The sequence below is a fragment of the Stenella coeruleoalba genome (genome assembly GCF_951394435.1).
Source record: "Stenella coeruleoalba genome assembly, chromosome: 5".
In the NCBI taxonomy this organism is placed as follows: Eukaryota; Metazoa; Chordata; class Mammalia; order Artiodactyla; family Delphinidae; genus Stenella; species Stenella coeruleoalba.
Window position 1 is genome coordinate 76,750,436 of NC_137150.1, and position 20,151 is coordinate 76,770,586.

At 39.9% G+C, this 20,151-nt stretch overlaps 1 protein-coding gene across 3 annotated transcripts in view; it reads left to right on the top strand.

Annotated features, from left to right (window-relative positions):
• The window catches only part of HSPBAP1 (HSPB1 associated protein 1), a 67,409-nt gene that overhangs the window by 37,891 nt on the left and 9,367 nt on the right, over positions 1-20,151 (top strand). Inside the window, exons 5-8 of one of the 3 annotated variants that reach the window (XM_079921338.1) lie at positions 2,104-2,275; positions 5,526-5,609; positions 15,401-15,511; positions 15,639-16,124. In XM_079921338.1, coding sequence (XP_079777464.1) covers positions 2,104-2,275; positions 5,526-5,609; positions 15,401-15,511; positions 15,639-16,124 — 853 coding nt within the window. Of the gene's footprint in view, positions 1-2,103; positions 2,276-5,525; positions 5,610-15,400; positions 15,512-15,638; positions 17,012-20,151 lie in introns of those variants that run through there. The other 2 variants (XM_079921337.1, XM_079921339.1) reach the window with 2 other exon arrangements.

The window sequence follows — 20,151 nt, forward strand, 5'->3', positions numbered from 1 at the left end:
CTGGATTCCTCAGGTCTTTATTAAGCAGCCTAGAACGTCTGGGTACATTATTAATGCACTATGGTTACAGCAGTGAATCAAGTGTGCCTGGCCCCTGCCCTTATGGAGTTAATAGTCTGAACCTTAAACTTCGTTAGAGAGGGCATCATTTTAAGTAGCTGCTTTCCGTGTGTTCTGAGTGGAGAAATAAGCCAAAGAAATTCAGTTGGGAAAACATTACCAAAAAATACCTGGGTTCTTTCTGTGATATGAAATTAATATAGCTTTACTTTAACTTTGTCGTAGACCATATTTTCTGGCCTCATATAGCTCTGGAGTAATAAAATAACTAACTATTCAGGAAATATTTATTGAGTATCCTGCCGTGCAGATACCATGTGTTACAGTAGGAACAGAGGTGAACAAGTAAGACGCCTCTCTGCCCTAAGAGAGTGTATGTACAGTTAGAGTGCAGGGAAGCCCACGGATTGCTGTGATATATCTAGGCAGAATGAACATGCCCTTGAGGAAGGTTTCGTAGAGCCATGCAACTGAAAAGGAGAAGAGAAAATGTTCCTGTTTGAAAGATTAGGGAAGATTTCAGAGGGCAGTTGCCATTTGGGATGGGTTTCAAAGGGTGGGTGAATGTTCAAAAGACACAGGTGGGAGGAGCAAAGGGACCAGCATGAGCAGAGCCCCAGGAAAGCGTGGGGTATATAGAGGGCCCAGTGAGTTGTCCGTGTAAGTTGTGCGTTAGAGACAGAGGATTAGTAGGAAAGGCAGGGTGGAGCCTGAGGGTCTTAATGCCCAGGCAAATACTGCTTATTCTCTGTTCTTTCAGCATCAGAACCAAGAGGTTTTTGAGCCAGGGATGACATAATGATTGACTACCTTTTATGATTAAGAACACAAGGATGCAAATATATTACATTTTAAACTTAGCAAAGCAAATTGTATGGGATGGTTATCACCATGGCTGTTCCTTTGGGAAACACAGCTATAGTGCAGGGGTCTGGAGATCTGTGACCTAGTACTGGGTCCACCACTAACACAAGCCCAGTGAATGACACTGAGCAAACCCTGACTCCCTCTTCCACTTCTTTGAATGTAAGATTAGACTGATGATCTCTTAAGGGTCCTTCCAGCTCTAACGTTCTAAACATCCTAAATGCCAAAAATTCTCCCAAACTAGTCATAGGTCTACTGGGAGGGAGCAGCTTTATCATCTCTAAGGCAAAATAAGACTTTATATTTCCTAGTTTGAGAAGAGCAGTCAGCTCTTTTGAAAGGACATGTTTTGAAAAGACATGATAGCCCCTCTGTAACTGTCAGGGGTCACTAGAGGGCTTTAGGGCTTGTCTCAGAACTAGGTTCTTTTCCCTCTCTCTTTGCTTCCCCATCTGTGTACTTCTGTCTGTCTGTGTCTCTTCCTTTTTCACACTTCTCCCTCCTTTGCTTCAGATGTCCTCGCTCTGTTGGCTCAGAGTATTAGTGTGTCTAGTGTTTTGTGAGTTAAGGTTTATCACTTCCAGTTTTCAAAAAATTTTAAAGTGACTGAAACATTTTACAGTTTTCTTTTTGAAAATTCCTATATTATACTACTTTTTAGTTGTGTGGCATCATTCGTGCATTTCTCTTCCTTAATGGGTCAACTTAACAAATGTTTAGGTTAAGGAATTTGCAACCCCAATAGGGAGAAGTCTGGAAACGATTTGGTGGGTAGTTACTCTGGATGAATGGTTGCTCTGCATAAGAGAGGAATCCAGAGATTTCAACGGGTAGAGATTATTCTGGGGAGCTCTAGACTCAGGGATGGAAACAGTTTATGAGGAGGCTGACTTTGATTTGAGATAAGAAAGAATGATCTTACAAAGGAGCGCCTGTCCCTGCAAAGAGGCTGCTCAGGGCATCATGAGATACCCACTAGTTGCTGCCCTTCCTTTACCAGGTGTCTGCAGAGGAGATCCCAGCCCTGAGTGAGAGATGGGCCAGGTGACCCCTGCAGTTCCTGTATTCCTTTATGGATTGAATGAAAATGAGTGAAATTGAGCACTTAGCTGCTGCCTTCTTACATGTTTTGTCTCAAGTTTAGAGTACTAACTTGTATCTTATTTTTTTAACTAGGAAAAGATGGCATCTCTTTCCTCCTGAAGATACTCCTTTCCTTTATCCAACTAGAATCCCTTATGAGGAATCTAGCGTGTTCAGTAAAATCAATGTTGTCAATCCTGATTTAAAACGTTTTCCTCAATTTTGGAAGGCTCGAAGACATATGGTTACCCTGAGCCCCGGACAGGTAATGGGAGCTTTAAAACATTGGTGACCTGTCAGTGGACACCCCAGCTATAACTTCTTTCAAGTCTTTATGCCACGTGCCTCCCTATCAATACAAATGACAATGGTTCCTTCCCTGCTGCTCTGCTATTGGAAGGTAGCTTCCCCAGCTATAGGCTTCACACACAATCCCTGCTTCACAGGTCCTGGGAGGGAGATGGGAGGAGGGAACACAGCTCCTCCTGCTGGTGAAGAGGAGAATGGCCTGTGGAGGAAGATCCAAAAACTCAGTTATTTTTATTCAGGTTAAGAGAAGGTGTCAAGGCATGAGTACTTGAACATTTCTGGAACATTTATTCACAATTAATATCTGTTCAACCACGATAAAATCCAGACACACAAACACAGGTTCGAATGCATCCAGTTAGTGGGCCAACAAAGGCAGAATGAACTAAGAACGATTTAGGGTTTTTTGTTTGTTTGTTTTAATTGAAGTATAGTTGATTTACAATATTGTGTTAGTTTTTGGTGTACAGCAAAGTGATTCAATTATATATATTTTTTCAGATTATTTTCCATTATAATTTATTGCGAGATATTGAATATAGTTCCCTGTGCTATATCGTAAATCCTTGTTGCTTATCTATTTTATGTATAGTACTCTGTGTCTGTTAATCCCCCACTCCTAAGTTACCCCTTTCCGCATAACCAAACATGATAATTGTAAGTTTGTTTTCTATGTCTGTGAGTCTGTTTCTGTTCTGTATATAGATTCATTTGTATCATGTTTTAGATTCCACATATAAGTGATACCATATAATATTTGTTGAGAATGATTTGCTTTTAAGCAAGAATGGATGTTACTTTTGTAATAGACTGTCTCTGAAACATTTCCAAAGGTTTAGTACTTAGTGCTGCTAACCAGTGGGGAATAGCACCTTTACAACACTGGCATTTGCTGTCTGATATTTTAGTAACATTTGCAAGGTTTTCTTAGTCTCTTTTTTTTTTTTTTTTTTTTTTTTTTTTTGCGGTACGCGGGCCTCTCACCGTTGTGGCCTCTCCCGTTGCGGAGCACAGGCTCCGGACGCGCAGGCTCAGCGGCCATGGCTCACGGGCCCAGCCGCTCCACGGCATGTGGAATCCTCCCGAACCGGGGCACGAACCTGTGTCCCCTGCATCGGCAGGCGGACTCTCAACCACTACGCCACCAGGGAGGCCCTCTTAGTCTCTTAAGGAGACTTTATTCCTTTAATTATCCCTCTGACCTGCCTGTGTTCCTTCTTTTGCTCCCTTCTCACTGGCTCTTCCTGCTTCCTTTACACTCGAGTGCTCTAGCTCAAACAATTTCACTAAGTTTCCTCAACCCATCAGCAGTCATTCCCCATTCACCTATCCCCCCCAGCCCTTGACAACCACTTTTCTGTTTTCTTTCTGTATAGATTTACCTATTCTGGACATTTCACATAAGTGCAGTTGTGCAGTCTGTGGACTTCCACGTCCGGCTTTTTTCACGTCGCATAATTATCCTCAAGGTTCATCCAGGCTGTAGAATGTTATCAGCACTTCATTCTTTTTTATGGCTGAATATATTCCATTATGTGGATATACATTTTATTTACCCATTAAACAGCTGATAGATACTTGGGTTGTTTCCACCTTTTGGTTATTATGAATAATGTTGTTATAAACATTTGAGTACAAGTTTTTGTATGAGCATATATTTTCAGTTCTCTTGGGTATACACGTAAGGGTGGAATTGCTGAGTCATATGATAACTCTGTGTTTTTTAACTTTTGGGGAAATTGCCAAACTGTTTTCCACAGCAGCTGCACCATTTTACATTCCCACCAGCAATCTGTGAGGGTTCTATCTTCACATCCTCACCAACACTTGTTATTTTCCTTTATTATTATTATATTACTACAACTATAGCCATTCTAGTGGGTGTGAAGTGGCTGCTAATTCTTTTTTTCTTCTATTTTAATAGCCAAATTTGAATGAGTATTTCTGTCTATTGTATCAGTCTTCCTTACATCATGCTGTTTCCTGAATCCACCATAAACTGGCTCTCTCTCTTACCACTTGACTTGAAAGTATACTCTATGATAGGACATTAATGACCTCCTAATGACTAAACCCAGTGGCTGAAGTGGACGTTTTTAGTCCACTTCACTTCACTTTAGTTCTCTTAAAAGGAGGTCTCTTCCCATCTCCACCTTGTCCATAGCAGGTGCCACCATTTTCCTAAATCTGAAGCCCGGAAGCTTCAGATCATCTCCGTCTGCTGTACTCAGCCTTCCACAGACTCTTGTAATGACTCTGGATAAATACAGTCCTTCTTGATTCTGCCCATTGCTTTTGTTTGCTATATCCTCCTATTTAAATCTTAACATTTAATTTAATAATTGGACCATTGCAAGAATCTCCTGTCCTTCCCAGACTCTCCCACAATGTCACTGTTTTAACCATCCCCCTACTCAGAACTTCTCAGCAACTCAAAATGCCTACAGGATAAAATCCAGATTCTTTATTCTGAACTCAGGGCCCTCCACTGGCCCTAACCTGATCCCCCACTTTATTCCCCTTCACTCCTTCTGCAGTAGTAAGACTGGCCTACTTGCTGTCCCTCGACAGTCCCACCTCCCTTGCCCACTTCTCCGTCCTGGCATGTCCTCATTCTCTCTTAGTCCTGGTTCAAATCACACTTTCTCCATCCAGGTTGCCCCTAACCTCCCTAGAAGCATGCCTGCTTCTCCCACCTCTGAAGGTCTCTAGCACCAGTGTCCCCTCCTCTGATTTACCACTTACATAATTTATAAATTACATAAGTGGTAAAAAGTGATTTACCACTTTTCTATATATTTTCATTGGCTAGATTTTAGACTTTGAGAAGGCTGAAACTATGTCCTATGTGTTTACTTCTGCCCTTTCTCAGAACTCATACAACTATTATGTGATGGAAAGGAGGAAAAGTTGCAATCTCAGAATCCTTTACTAAGATTTGGATGCAGACAGAGAAGGTCCAGGATAAAGGAGAGTAGAGACTGGAGAAGCTAGTAATATCCTTTGTAGAACATGCAACTTGTTAATTTAAGAAAAGGAATAAAAGGATTGTGGGGTTTTTTTCTTGTTTCCCTTTCCTATTACAATCTTAGTATAAATTCATTTGAGTTTGTTTTTTTTCCTTAGCAGCTTCATTTAAGATCTGATTCTGACATGAAAATAAAATGTTCTGTTCTTGTGCTAACCATTTTTTGTTTGGTTTTCAGGTTCTGTTTGTCCCCAGACACTGGTGGCATTATGTGGAATCCATTGATCCTGTCACTGTCAGTATAAACTCATGGATTGAGCTGGTATTTTTTTTTTCTAATAAATGTAATCTCCCTGCTTTTAAGATATACAGTGTCTGTCTATAGAACTTGGTGATTAATTTTCACCAACACTCCAGTGTTACTTTGTTTTACTGTTCCATAATTTATGTATTCTGTGCTGTTGATGAATAGTGAGGTTGGAAATAGGATTTTTGTGACACACCATTCTCTTTCTTTTAAGGGCACAAAATGGGCCCTGATGTTGGTGTGCCAGGTCTTCTCCCTTGACCGGTGTTGTTAGGAGAATCATGTTGGGCCTGGCTGGACCTGCCACGTGTGTCCCACGTTGCCAGTCCCATCCCCCACCATCTGGGCTGGAAATACTTGCTTCTTGGTTCAGTGTCCTCATTAATAATTGCAGAATTCTCAGTCCTGACTTACACATTTTCTCAGAGCAGTCTTTCAGTGCTAGGTGTTATCATTTTATTTCTCCCAAAGGCTTTTCCCCTCCAATATGCTGTGCTTAATCCTGGTTGCCTGCTCTACTTGACGATTAGAATGGCTACTCTTATGGCCCAAGTCTGTCTCTTCCACCTGAGGTGTCATTGCATCTTTGTATGCTTTAACCAGAGGCTTTGACTGCACCTGTGCCCTCGTTAACCTGAGGCCTCGAATGCATCTCTGCTCTCCTGTACCCAAAACCTTGATTGCATCTCTCTCCTCTCTTTGGCTGCTGCACCCTCCTCTCACTCAGACTTTTCTTATCCTTAGATAATGGGAAGGGCTTTGGCACAGGGGGAGCATACGGAACATTGTAACAGGAAGCTCTATTGTGTGGCTTAGAAGAGTCGTAACCCTTGGGTGAGAAGTATAATGGGAGATCAATGGACTTACAGTTAGAAATGCTGCTTAACTGATTGCCTTGCTTGGTATTCCCCTTTCTGCTCCAGTGTTCAGAATGTCCCTCTGAAAAGAAGTTGGTCAATTATAGTACTTAAGTCATTTATTTTCTTTTTCTCAGAGATCACATTTTTATGTTGCCTGTAATCCAATGTCTGGAATCCTTTAATGATATGTATTTGTCTAGTTTTCCAGTTGTTTATCATAGGAAAGTAGTTAAGTTACTGTTACTCTATCACAGCCAGAGGTGGACATCTCAGTTGAATCATTTTTGTGCCCATTATCTGAAATATGTTATTAATGTTTACATTTTTTTTAAGATAAGATTTCTTTGTCTCTAAGGGTAGTCAACATACTATTCTTTACTGCATGGTCTTATACATATTAAATAAAAAATACTAGGTGCGCAGAAGGAGAGCCACTGCAGGCCAGCTTCTCCAACTCTGAAGGCACTCCAGGGATTGGAAACCATGAAATCCAAACATCAAAGTGAATGGCTTAATTTGCTATACCTCAACTCATCTTCAAGTGTTAATTAAAATTATCCACAGAAAACTGAATCAAAATTAAAATTAAACACATATATAGAGAAGCAAGAAGAGCTACAATCCTGCAGCCTGTGGAATGAAAACCACATTCACAGAAAGACAAAATGAAAAGGCAGAGGGCTATGTACCAGATGAAGGAACAAGATAAAACCCCAGAAAAACAACTAAGTGAAGTGGAGATAGGCAACCTTCCAGAAAAAGAATTCAGAATAATGATAGTGAAGATGATCCAGCACCTTGGAAAAAGAATGGAGGCAAATATAGAGAAGATGCAAGAAATGTTTAACAAAGACCTAGAAGAATTAAAGAACAAACAAACAGAGATGAACAATACAATAACTGAAATGAAAAATACACTGGAAGGAATCAATAGCAGAATAGCTGAGGCAGAAGAACAGATAAGTGACCTGGAAGACAGAATGGTGGAATTCACAGCGGGGAACAGAATAAAGAAAAAAAGAATGAAAAGAAATGAAGACCAGCCTAAGAGACCTCTGGGACAACATTAAATGCAACAACATTTGCATTATAGGGGTCCCAGAAGGCGAAGAGAGAGAGAAAGGACCCGAGAAAATATTTGAAGAGATTATAGTCAAAAACTTCCCTAACATGGGAAAGGAAATAGCCACCCAAATCCAGGAAGTGCAGAGAGTCCCAGGCAGTATAAACCAAAGGAGAAACACATAGTAATCAAATTGGCAAAAATTAAAGACAAAGAAAAATTACTGAAAGCAAGGGAAAATTGACAAATAACGTACAAGGGAACTCCCATAAGGTTAACAGCTGATTTCTCAGCAGAAACTTTACAAGCCAGAAGGGAGTGGCACAATATATTTAAAGTGATGAAAGGAAAGAAGCTACAACCATATTGTAGATTATTCTACCCAGCAAGGATCTCATTCAGAGATCCTCGGAGAAAGCAAAAGCTTTGCAGACAAGCAAAAGCTAAGAGAATTCAGCACCACCAAACCAGCTCTACAACAAATGCTAAGGAACTTCTCTAAGTGGGAAACACAAGAGAAGAAAAGAACCTATAAAAACAAACCCAAAACAATTAAGAAAATGGTAATAGGAACATACATATTGATAACTACCTTAAACGTGAATGGATTAAATGCTCCAACCAAAAGACACAGGCTGGCTGAATGGATACAAAAGCAAGACCCGTGTATATGCTGTCTACAAGAGACCCACTTCAGATCTAGGGACACATACAGACTGAAAGTGAGGGGATGGAAAAAGATATTCCATTCGAATGGAAATCAAAACAAAGCTTGAGTAGCAATATTCATATCAGATAAAATAGACTTTAAAATAAAGAATGTTACAAGAGACAAGGAAGGACACTCCATAATGATCAAGTGGTCAATCCAAGAAGACATAACAATTATATATGCACCCAACGTAGGAGCACCTCAATACATAGGGCAAATGCTAACAGCTATAAAAGAGGAAATCGACAGTAACACAATAATAGTGGAGGACTTTAACACCTCACTTACACCAATGGACAGATCATCCAAACAGAAAATTAATAAGGAAACAAAAGCTTTAAATGACACAATAGACCAGATAGATTTAATTGATATTTATAGGACATTCCATCCGAAAACAGCAGATTACGCTTTCTTCTCAAGTGCACACGGAACATTCTCCAAGATAGATCACATCTTGGGTCACAAATCAAGCCTCAGTAAATTTAAGAAAATTGAAATCATATCAAGCATCTTTTCTGATCACAGCGCTATGAGATTAGAAATAAATTACAGGGAAAAATACGTAAAAAACACAAACACTTGGAGGCTAAACAATACATTACTAAATAACCAAGAGATCACTGAAGAAATCAGAAAATACCTAGAGACAAATGACAATGAAAACACGACAGTCCAAAACCTATGGGATTCAGCAAAAGCAGTTCTAAGAGGGAAGTTTATAGCAATACAATCCTACGTCGAGAAGCAAGAAAAATCTTAAATAAACAATCTAACCTTACACCTTAAAGAACTAGAGAAAGAACTACAAACAAAACCCAAAATTAGTACAAGGGAAGAAATCGTAAAGATCAGAGCAGAAATAAATGAAATAGAAACAAAGAAAACAATAGCAAAGATCAATAAAACTAAAAGCTGGTACTTTGAGAAGAAAAACAAAATTGACAAACCTTCAGCCAGAGTCATCAAGAAAAAGGAGAGGACTCAAATCAATAAAATTAGAAATGAAAAAGGGGAAGTTACAACGGACACCGCAGAAATACAGAGCATCCTAAGAGACTACTACAAGCAACTCTATGCCAATAATATGGACAACCTGGAAGAAATGGACAAATTCGTAGAAAGGTGTAACCTTCCAAGAGTGAACCAGGAAGAAATAGAAACTATGAACAGACCAATCACAAGTAATGAAATTGCAACTGTGCTTGAAAATCTTCCAGCAAACAAAAGTCCAGGACCAGATGGCTTCACAGGTGAATTCTATCAAACATTTAGAGAAGAGCTAACAGCCATCCTTCTCAAACTCTTCCAAAAAATTGCAGAGGAAGGAACTCTCCCAAACTCATTCTATGAGGCCACCATCACCCTGATACCAAAACCAGACAAAGATACTACAAAAAAAGAAAATTACAGGGCTTCCCTAGTGGCGCAGTGGTTGAGAGTCGGCCTGCCGATGAAGGGGACATGGGTTCGTGCCCTGGTCCAGGAAGATCCCACATGCCGCGGAGCGGCTAGGCCCGTGAGCCATGGCCGCTGAGCCTGCATGCCTGGAGCCTGTGCTCCGCAACGGGAGAGGCCACAACAGTGAGAGGCCCACGTACCGCAAAAAAAAAACAGTACTAGCAAACAGAATCCAGCAACACATCAAAAGGATGATATACCATGATCAAGTGGGATTTATCCCAGGGATGCAAGGATTCTTCAGTATACACAAATCAATCAATGTGATACACCGTATTAACAGATTGAAGAATAAAAACCATATGATCATCTCAACAGATGCAGAAAAAGCTTTTGACAAAATGCAACACCCATTTATGATAAAAACTCTCCAGAAAGTGGACATAGAGGGAACCTACCTCAACATAATAAAGGCCATATATGACAAACCCACAGCAAATATCATTCTCAATGGTGAAAAACTGAAAGCATTTCCTCTAAGATCAGGAACAAGACAAGGATGTCCACTCTCACCACTATTATTCAACATAGTTTTGGAAGTCCTAGCCACGGCAATCAGAGAAGAAAAAGAAATAAAAGGAATACAAATTGGAAAAGAAGAATTCAAGCTGTCACTTTGCAGATGACATGATACTATACATAGAGAATCCTAAAGATGCCACCAGAAAACTACTAGAGCTGATCAATGAATTTGGTAAAATTGCAGGATACAAAATTAATGCACAGAAATCTCTTGTATTCCTATACACTAACAATGAAAGATCAGAAAGAGAAATTAATGAAACAATCCCATTCACCATTGCAACAAAAAGAACAAAATACCTAGGAATAAACCTACCTAAGGAGGTAAAAGACCTGTACTCAGAAAACTGTAAGACACTGATGAAAGAAATCAAAGATGACACAAACAGATGGAGAGATACACCATGTTCTTGGATTGGAAGAATCAATATTGTGAAAATGACTATACTACACAAAGCAATCTACAGATTCAATGCAATCCCTATCAAATTACCAATGGCATTTTTTACAGAACTAGAACAACAAATCTTAAAATTTGTATGGAGGGCTTCCCTGGTGGCGCAGTGGTTGAGAGTCTGCCTGCTGATGCAGGGGACACAGGTTCGTGCCCCAGTCCGGGAAGATACCACATGCTGCGGAGTGGCTGGGCCTGTGCGCCATGGCCACTGAGCCTGCGCGTCCGGAGCTTGTGCTCCGCAACGGGAGAGGCCACAATGGTGAGAGGCCCACGTACCGCAAAAAAAAAAAAAGAAAAAAACAAATTTGTATGGAGACACAAAAGACCCCAAATAGCCAAAGCAGTCTTGAGGGAAAGATACAGAGCTGGAGGAATCAGACTCCCTGACTTCAGACTATACTACAAAGCTATAGTAATCAAGAAAATATGAAAAAAAAAAAAAAAAGAAAATATGGTACTGGCACAAAAACAGAAATATAGATCAATGGAACAGGATAGAAAGCCCAGAGATAAACCCACTTATCTATGGTCAACTAATCTATGAGAAGGAGGCAAGGATACACAATGGAGAAAAGACAGTCTCTTCAATAAGTGGTGCTGGGAAAACTGGACAGCTACATGTAAAAGAATGAAATTAGAATACTCCCTAACACCATACACAGAAATAAACTCCAAATGGATTAAAGACCTAATTTAAGACCAGATACTATAAAACTCTTAGAGGAGAACATAGGCAGAACACTCTTTGACATAAATCACAGCAAGATCTTTTTTGACCCACCTCCTAGAGTAATGGAAATAAAACAAAAATAAACAAATGGGAACTAATGAAACTTAAAAGCTTTGCACAGCAAAGGAAACTATAAACAATACAAAAAGACAACCTTTAGAATGGGAGAAAATATTTGCAAACGAATCAACAGACAAAGGATTAATGTCCAAAATATATAACAGCTCATGCAGCTCAACGGTAAATAAACAAACAACCCAATCAAAAAATGGGCAGAAGACCTAAATAGACTTTTCTCCAAAGAAGACATACAGATGGCCAAGAGGCATATGAAAAGCTGCTCAACATTACTAATTATTAGAGAAATGCAAATCAAAACTACAATGAGGTATCACCTCACACCGGTTAGAATGGGCATCATCAGAAAATCTACAAACAACAAATGCTGGAGAGGGTGTGGAGAAAAGCGAACCCTCTTAACACTGTTGGTGGGAATGTAAATTGATACAGCCACTATGGAGAACAGTATAGAGGTTCCTTAAAAATCTAAAAATAGAACTACCATATGACCCAGCAATCCCACTACAGGGCATATACCCAGAGAAAAACATAATTCAAAAAGACATATGCACCCCAATGTTCATTGCAGCACTATTTACAATAGCCAGATCATGGAAGCAACCTAAATGCCCATCAACTGACAAATGGATAAAGATGTGGTACATATATACAATAGAATATTACTCAGCCATAAAACGGAATGAAATTGGGTCACTTGTAGAGACATGGATGGACCTAGAGACTGTCATACAGAGTGAAGTAAGTCAGAAAGAGAAAAACAAATATTGTATATTAATGCATATATGTGAAATCTAGAAACATGGTACAGATGAACCGGTTTGCAAGGCAGAAATAGAGACACAGATATAGAGAACAAACGTATGGACACCAAGGGGGGAAAGCAGGCGGGTGGAGAGTGGGGGGATGAATTGGGAGGTTGGGATTGACATATATACACTAATAGTTTCAGATAGATAACTAATAAGAAACTGCTGTATAAAATAAACCTTTAAAAATACTATACATGAAAAAAAAGAAAGAAAGAAACTCTGCTTGCAGCACGCTGTATTGGAATCAGAGCAAATATCAAGGTAGAATGCGTGGAGTTCACTTCCACTCCCAGGAGTTCACTTCCACTCCCAGTGCCAAAGTCACGTCTACAATAGCCTTACAGATGCTTTGCCTCCCAAGATAGCTCATTCCATCGTGGAGCTGTCACCTGCCTGCTTGTAACCATACCCATTACTTCTAAAACTATACAGAATTTTTTTTTTTCTGTTTTAGCTATTTGAAGGGGACACTTTTTATGGCTGGCGTCTTTCATTCAGCATAATGTTTTCAAGAATCATCCATGTAGTAGCATGTATCAGTACTTCATTCCTTTTTTTTATGGCTAAAAAATTTTTTATTGTACAGATATACCACATTTTGTTTATCCACTAATCAAGTGATGGACGTTTGGGTTGTGTCTACTTTTGGTTATTATGAATAATGCTACTGTTAACATTCGTGTACAAGTTTTTGTGTGGATGTATGCTTTCATTTCTCTCGGTATGTACCTAGGAGTGGAGTTGCTGGGTCATATGGTACATCGGCCAAGGCAGGCCAGCAGGCTGGGAATTCAGACAAGAGTTAAAGTTGCAGTCTGTAGTCCAAAATCTGTAGAACAGTCTGGAAACTCACTGGCAGGCTGGAAACTCACTCAGGATTTCTGTTGCAATCTTGAGGCAGAATCTCTTCTCCAGAAAACCTTAAATTTTACTCCTATGGCCTTCAACTGATTGGATGAGGTCCACCCACGTTATTGAGGATAATCTCCTTTTACCTAAAGTCAGCTGATTATAAATGTTAATCGCATCTACGAAACACCTTCACGGCGACATCTAGACTAGTGTTTGACTAGGCAGTTGGTCACCATAGCCTAGCCAAGTTGACTTATAAAATTAACCGTCTGGTAACTCTACATTTAACCTTTGGGGAATTGCCAGGCTGTTTTTCAAAGCAGCTGTACTGTTTACATTCCCACCAGCAATTTGTGAAGATTCTGATTTCTTCATATCCTCGCCAACACTTGTCGTTATCTGGCTTATTATAGCCTTCCTAGTGTGAAGTGGTATCTCATCCTGGGGATTTGCCTTTATTTTATTAATTCAACATTATGTTTCTAAGATTCATCTGTGTTGTCACACGTAGCTGGTCATTCATTTTCACCATGATATAATATCCTCTTGTGTTAATGTACTACAATTTGATTCATTTTTCTGTTGATGGATAATTGGGTTGTTTCCAATTTCTTTTGCTTTTATAAATAGAATATTCTTGTACACATGTGCAAGAGTTTCTCTAGAGAATATGTATATATGTATATATCTAGGAGTGGAGTTGCTGGTCTATAGGGTACACAATACTCAAGTTTATAAAATAATGCCTACATGTTTTTCCACCATCAACAAGATTCCTGTCAAGCACATTGCTCCACCATTTGGAATTATCAGACCCTCTTTTGCCAGTTTCATGGGTTTCTTGATTTGCATTTCCCTGATTATGAATGAAGCTAAGCCTATTTTCTTGTGTTTTTAACCTTATAATTGTTCTTTTTTTGACATGTTTGTCTTCATGTCTTTTGCCCATTTTTTAAAAATTAGGTCATTTGTCTTATTGATGTGTGCAGATTCTTTATATATTCTGCATATTCATCTCCTATCACTTATATATGTTACAGACATCTGGCTTGTCTTTTCCTTTATGGTATCTTTTGATGAACGAAACTATTGATTTTAATGTAATTTATCACTAGGAATTCCCTGGCAGTCCAGTGGTTAGGACTCTTTGCTTTCATTGCCGAGGGCCTGGGTTCAATCCCTGGTTGGGGAACCAATATCCCACAAGCCACACAGCGTGGCCAAGAAAAAAGATGGCCAAAAAAAGAAAAAAATTTTTTTTTTTTTTTTTTTTTGCGGTACGCGGGCCTCTCACTGTTGTGCCCTCTCCCAGCGCAGAGCACAGGCTCTGGATGCGCAGGCTCAGTGGCCATGGCTCACGGGCCCAGCCACTCCGCGGCATGTGGGATCCTCCCGGACCGGGGCACGAACTCGCGTCCCCTGCATCAGCAGGCGGACGCTCAACCACTGCGCCACCAGGGAAGCCCAAAAATTTTACATATATACACACATATATATATATAATGTAATTTATCATTAATACCATAGTTTATACTTATTGTCTCTTTAAAAAGACATATTTAGATATTTAGTCATCTCATTATTGTGGCCAAGAATGTTTATTATAATTATTTCCCGTTCCTCAAGAAATTAGCTTATCAAAATGATCCTCTATAGCAGGGGTCCCCAACCCCTGGGCCGCGGACCGATACTGGTCCACGGCCTATTAGTAACCAGGCCGCACAGCAGAAGGTGAGCAGCGGGCAAGTGAGCAAAACTTCATCTGCCGCTCCCCATTGATCCCCATCGCTTGCATTACCGCCTGAACCATTGCTCATGTTACTGCCTGAACCAATCCACCCCCCACATCCCGTGGAAAAACTGTCTTCCGTGAAACCGGTCCTTGTGCCAAAAAGGTTGGGGACCACTGCTCTACAGGGATTATTCCTTTGTATGTAATACTCTTTTTTTTTTTAACTTTAAACATGTCAGAGAATGGAAAATATTGGGAAAAAAACCACAAGGTGGTTCATACTTAAGGTCTATGTCTATAGATAGGATACACACTTAAATTTGGTTGGTGAAATATTCTGAAACTCTTCTAGATGGCAGAGGAGAGTGAATACATAAAAATTGTGGTCTGCCAACAACATATTCCTTCAGTAACAAATCTTATGTTAATGAGAGAACAGAACACACAATTAAGAGACTCTACTCTGTTTTAAGCAATGAGACACAGAGACAAATGAAAAAATGTGTCTTTTTTTAACCTTGATTTAGGAAGAGGACCACCAAGCCCGGGTAGAAGAGGCAATCACCCGCATGCTTGTGTGTGCCCTGAAAACTGCAGAGAATCCACATGATACTAGAGCCTGGTTAAACCCAACTGAGGTAGGTCCCTTCTGGTTTTCATCATGGCAGTTAGTATCCTGTGATAAACCAATCCCGGCTGGAACATTTGTTTTCCAATTTATGTAAGTGCCTATAACCATTTTAAAGAGTTTTTCTTTTTCCTTAGGTTGAGGAAACATCCCATGAAGTCAACTGTCGCTACTTAAATGGAGCCGTTTCTGCTTTTTTTGATCATTATGGAACATCTAAGGTAGTAGAAACCCAAGCGCTGAGCACAGACGGAGAGTACGTGATAAAGGAAGAATTAAATGTGCACAACCACGTGGAGGGAGCACAGACTAGTAGCCACAACTTAACCTTGGGAACAGTTAAACAGGAGGCAGCAAGTCCCTTTGGTCCTGATCTGGTTCCTGTGATACCAGGTTCCCAAGAACCACCCTCAGAAAGAGGAGGCATGTTTGAAAGTGATGGTGAAGACTTTGTTGGCAAAAATGGAAAACGCTTTGGAAAACTGCATTGTACCAAGAGACAACGAATGATGAGTGAAAGTGAGAATGCAGTTGTGGAACAAATGGCTTCAAATAGTACTGTGGCCCCTTCCCAAACATTCATTTCTACAGATGACTTGCTGGATTGCTTGGTGAATCCACAGGTAACCAGGATAGTGGCACAACTTTTGATTCAAGGAAGAAGTTTGTGACTCTAATAGAAAATAACTTTTTCAGTAATACTTTAAGAATATTTTTAAAATAATATAGTTTTAAAATAAAAGATGAAATGGCAAAAGGGCAATTTGCATATGCTTATAAATGTCCTGTTCTCACCTAATTAACATTTTAGTCTCTTGCCACCTTCTTGCATACACGTTGCTCTTTGGACAACCTGGCTCTTTGTTATTGGTAGGCCTCTTTCTTCAGTGCCTTTGCCTTTCCTTTCCTATCTCATCAGCCTATCTCAAATGTAAGCCCCTAGTGTTCTCACCAAGAAATAGTGTCTCCATCAGCAGGGGTCACCTGCTGCTTGTTTTTGTAAATAAGGTTGCATTGGAACACAGCCATGCCATTCATTTACATATTGTCTGTGGTGGCTTTAGGGTTACGGTGGCAGAGTTGAGTGGTGACAGAGGCAGTATGGCTTGAAAAGCTGAAAATACTTTAAAAGTTTGCTAACTCCTGATCTAATGCATCCATTGGGTGAATTCTAGCTTTTTGGGAGGTAGGGGTGCAGTTGTTAATTTCAGTAGTTATCATGGATTCTTTGTCATAAGATGGTGTGGGAAGATTTATGATTGTTTTAAGTTCTTGATCTCTTAATTCAAATGCAGGTTGAAGTCTAGCCTTGATCTGAAGTGATCACATTTCTCAAATCCGTAGAATTCTCACTGGTTAACCCCTGTAATCCAGAGCAGAATACCAATCAGGAGAAAAGTAGGTGGGGGCCCAATAAGAGGCCTCCTTGTGTAAGGAACTGGGACATCTAGGAACACCAGCCTTGGAATAAAAAGGACCAAATGCTACTGACTCCTGAAACTAACTAAAAGCTTGGCTTAGTGAACTTGATCCCACTCTCATTACATTTGCAGTATGTGGGGTAATTATTATCATTACCGTCTAAGTAAGAATTTAAAAATTATAAAAACATATTGAACTCAGTAACCATTCAAAACAGAAAAGATACACAAAGTCACCTTTTAAGAAGAATTGACTACTGGCCCCATCCTTCTCAGGTCAAACTGATGGTATCAGTAAATCCCAAGAGAGTACGTACTTTCTGGGAGAAAGGAGGAAGGGAAATGAACATGCCCAGGAAAAGAAGGGTCTGAAAAAAGACCCTTCTGTAGCACTTACCACCATCTGACTACTATATATTTGCCTATTTATTTGATTACTGTCTCCCCCAACGAGAATGTCACTGCATGAAGGTTTGGACTTTGTTTTGATTATTGTATATTTGCAGAGTCTTGATCAGTGCCCAGCACATGGTAGGTGCTGCTTAAATATTTGAGTGGATTTTTTAAAAAGGAGACCTTGTTGGCTGATACTCCTTCAGAAACACTGGGGCAGAGGATGTTGTGGCTAAAGGTGAGATGTCTGTTACCTGTAGTAGGTATATCCCTATCGCAGAAATAGACATTTGTCTTCAGCTATATATTTTTTTTACACCTGCCCTCACTGAGAGCACCCCATACCCTCCTTCACACAGAATTCCCTCCCCCGCTCCCTCCCCCAGGGTTCCCTCCCCCGCTCCCTCCCAGATACTTTATTATATTTGCTATTACTTGGACCAGTGTTTTTCAAGTTGTAGATTGTGACCCATTAACCAGTCATAAAATCAATTTAGTGGGTGAGACCAGCATTTTTTTTTTAATGGAGCAGGATATGTAATTTCAGTTAATTCAATAGAAAATATAAGTATTATTTTGTGAAACTGTCCAGGAAAAATTTCTTTCAGAGTAAATATACTTCATAAATCTTTTCAGTTATATCTGTGTGTGTACTGGGCCTGATATAAAATGTATTTCTTAGTGTATGTTAGGGTCAGAAAGGTTTGAAAGCTGTTCTGAGGGCAAAGTATTGATTTCAGTTAGAGGTAGTAGTTTCTGGCATGCAGAGACCTGGGTAGAGAGTTAAGACATTGATATGAATGCATTCGAAATGTAAATGGGTGTTGGGAGATAATTTCCTAATTTTGTAGAGATAGAGATTATGACACGGCAAGAGATCCTGGCTATCTGCAACTGGGGAGTGTGGGAAGGAGAAAAGACAGTCAAAGGGAGAGATGGTCAGCCACCAAGTAGGGTCCCATTTCATCCTGCATTTCTCAGAAGAGCCTGCCCGAATGAGTGAACTCAATTATTAAATAAATATTAATACGTTGACCCTCCAGGGGTTAGAGGGATTGAAGTGTTACACCTAAAGTTACAGTATCCACGTATAAGCAGGGTGATCTATCCGGAAGGCAAAGTAGCTAGGGCCCCTGAGCTTTTAGGGTCTACAGAAATGTTTTAGTTTCTTTAAAAATAAAAAAAAGAATATAATCTAGTTTCATTACCTTCATGTTTATACCAATGCAGTAGCGAAGTATCATGTTTAATACTTTTCATGGAGTAAGGGGCCTACCAAGGCAAAATTGCCTGGGGCCCATGAAAGTCCTAAGCAGCTCTGGGTATCAGGGATATCAGAATCATTTGAGGGGCTTGCTGAAGATGCAGATGTCTGGGTACCACTCTAGAGCTATAGAATTTGCCTCCTTTGGGATGGGCCAGATTTTGCAGTCTCAGCAAGCACCTGAAGTGCTTCAAATAGCAAAGAAGTTTAAGAATCTCTGGCCCTGGAGTAGACCACCAAGACCTAACACAGGCTCGAAGTGGGCGTGTTTTAGCAGGGGCTACTTCTTGGGGTCAATCCGCCCTTCAGATTTACTGAACTAAAGCTGTACTGTGCCCTTCCTGTAATTTTCAGCTGAATGCTATTGATACTGTGAGGATACCTTGATGCTGTCATGTTTAGTTGTGGTCTTTTATCAGCAGTGGCCTGTGTTTATCATCAAGCTCTCCTGTATTTGCCCTAAAGGATAAAGATGTTTAACCACCAAATAACATTTTCCAAGCATTTTATTCAAAAAGGAGGAAATATTTATTTTAAAAATTTTTTATTGAAGTATAGTTGATGTATATTATATGTTGCATGTGTACAGTACAGTGATTCACAATTTTTAAAGGTTGTACTCCATTTACAGTTATTATAAAATATTGGCCATGTTCCCTGTGTTGTATGACATATGTCTTTAGACTGAGGGTAACTATAACATCTACAGACTGAATCATCATACTTGGTGCAATACACCCTGATATTCATCCTTGCCTAAGTTAACCAAACCACTGGAGAACAAGAACAAATTAGAGAGCACGTCTCTCCTTTTTTATTTCTTACATTCATTGTCAAGCCCAAGTTCAGATGCCAGTGGCTGGGAAGCTACTCCTAAGCAATAAGAAGTCTTTGCCAATCCACTTAAAAAACAGCAACAGCAAGAAAAATTTCAAGACATCTGTGTTTAATGAAGCAGCAACTATGGCCCCCTCAACCTCCTTTTCTTGAAGTGCAGGCATTGCTCCCTGGGGCCTTTATCCTCCTGGTGACCCCTAGCATCCAAGTTCATCATCTGTCCTGGCTCCCCATGGGCATAGCTCTGGCCTCTTGGCCTATAGAACTTCAAATAAAGAGACTCTACAATGAAAACCAAAGCCAGAAGGGACAAGGCCAAGGAAATATGAGGATAATTCACAGATTGTCTGAGATATTCCTGAATCAGTAACATTAATCTAGAAGCCATGTTCTATAGTGGGAAGAGCAAGGGGCTTGATGACACAGAGACCCAGATTCAGTTGCTGGCTCTGAGGCCTGTTACCCAGGCAACTTAAGGCAAGGAAGCTTCTTGTGTTCTGAGCATCAGTTTCCTCAGCTTTAAAATGGGGGTATAATTCTTACCTCACAAGAGTGTTTGGGGGAAGAAAATAAATACTGTTATGTGAAAGCACCTCTTATAGTACCTGGTTAATGGAGGCACTCAATAAACAGTTTTAGAATCTGAAATTTACCTGAGGAAGTTAAAAAAGAAACTTTCCATTACTATCCTATAGCTACTGAGTTAGCAAATTAGTAATATGACTGCTTAATTCC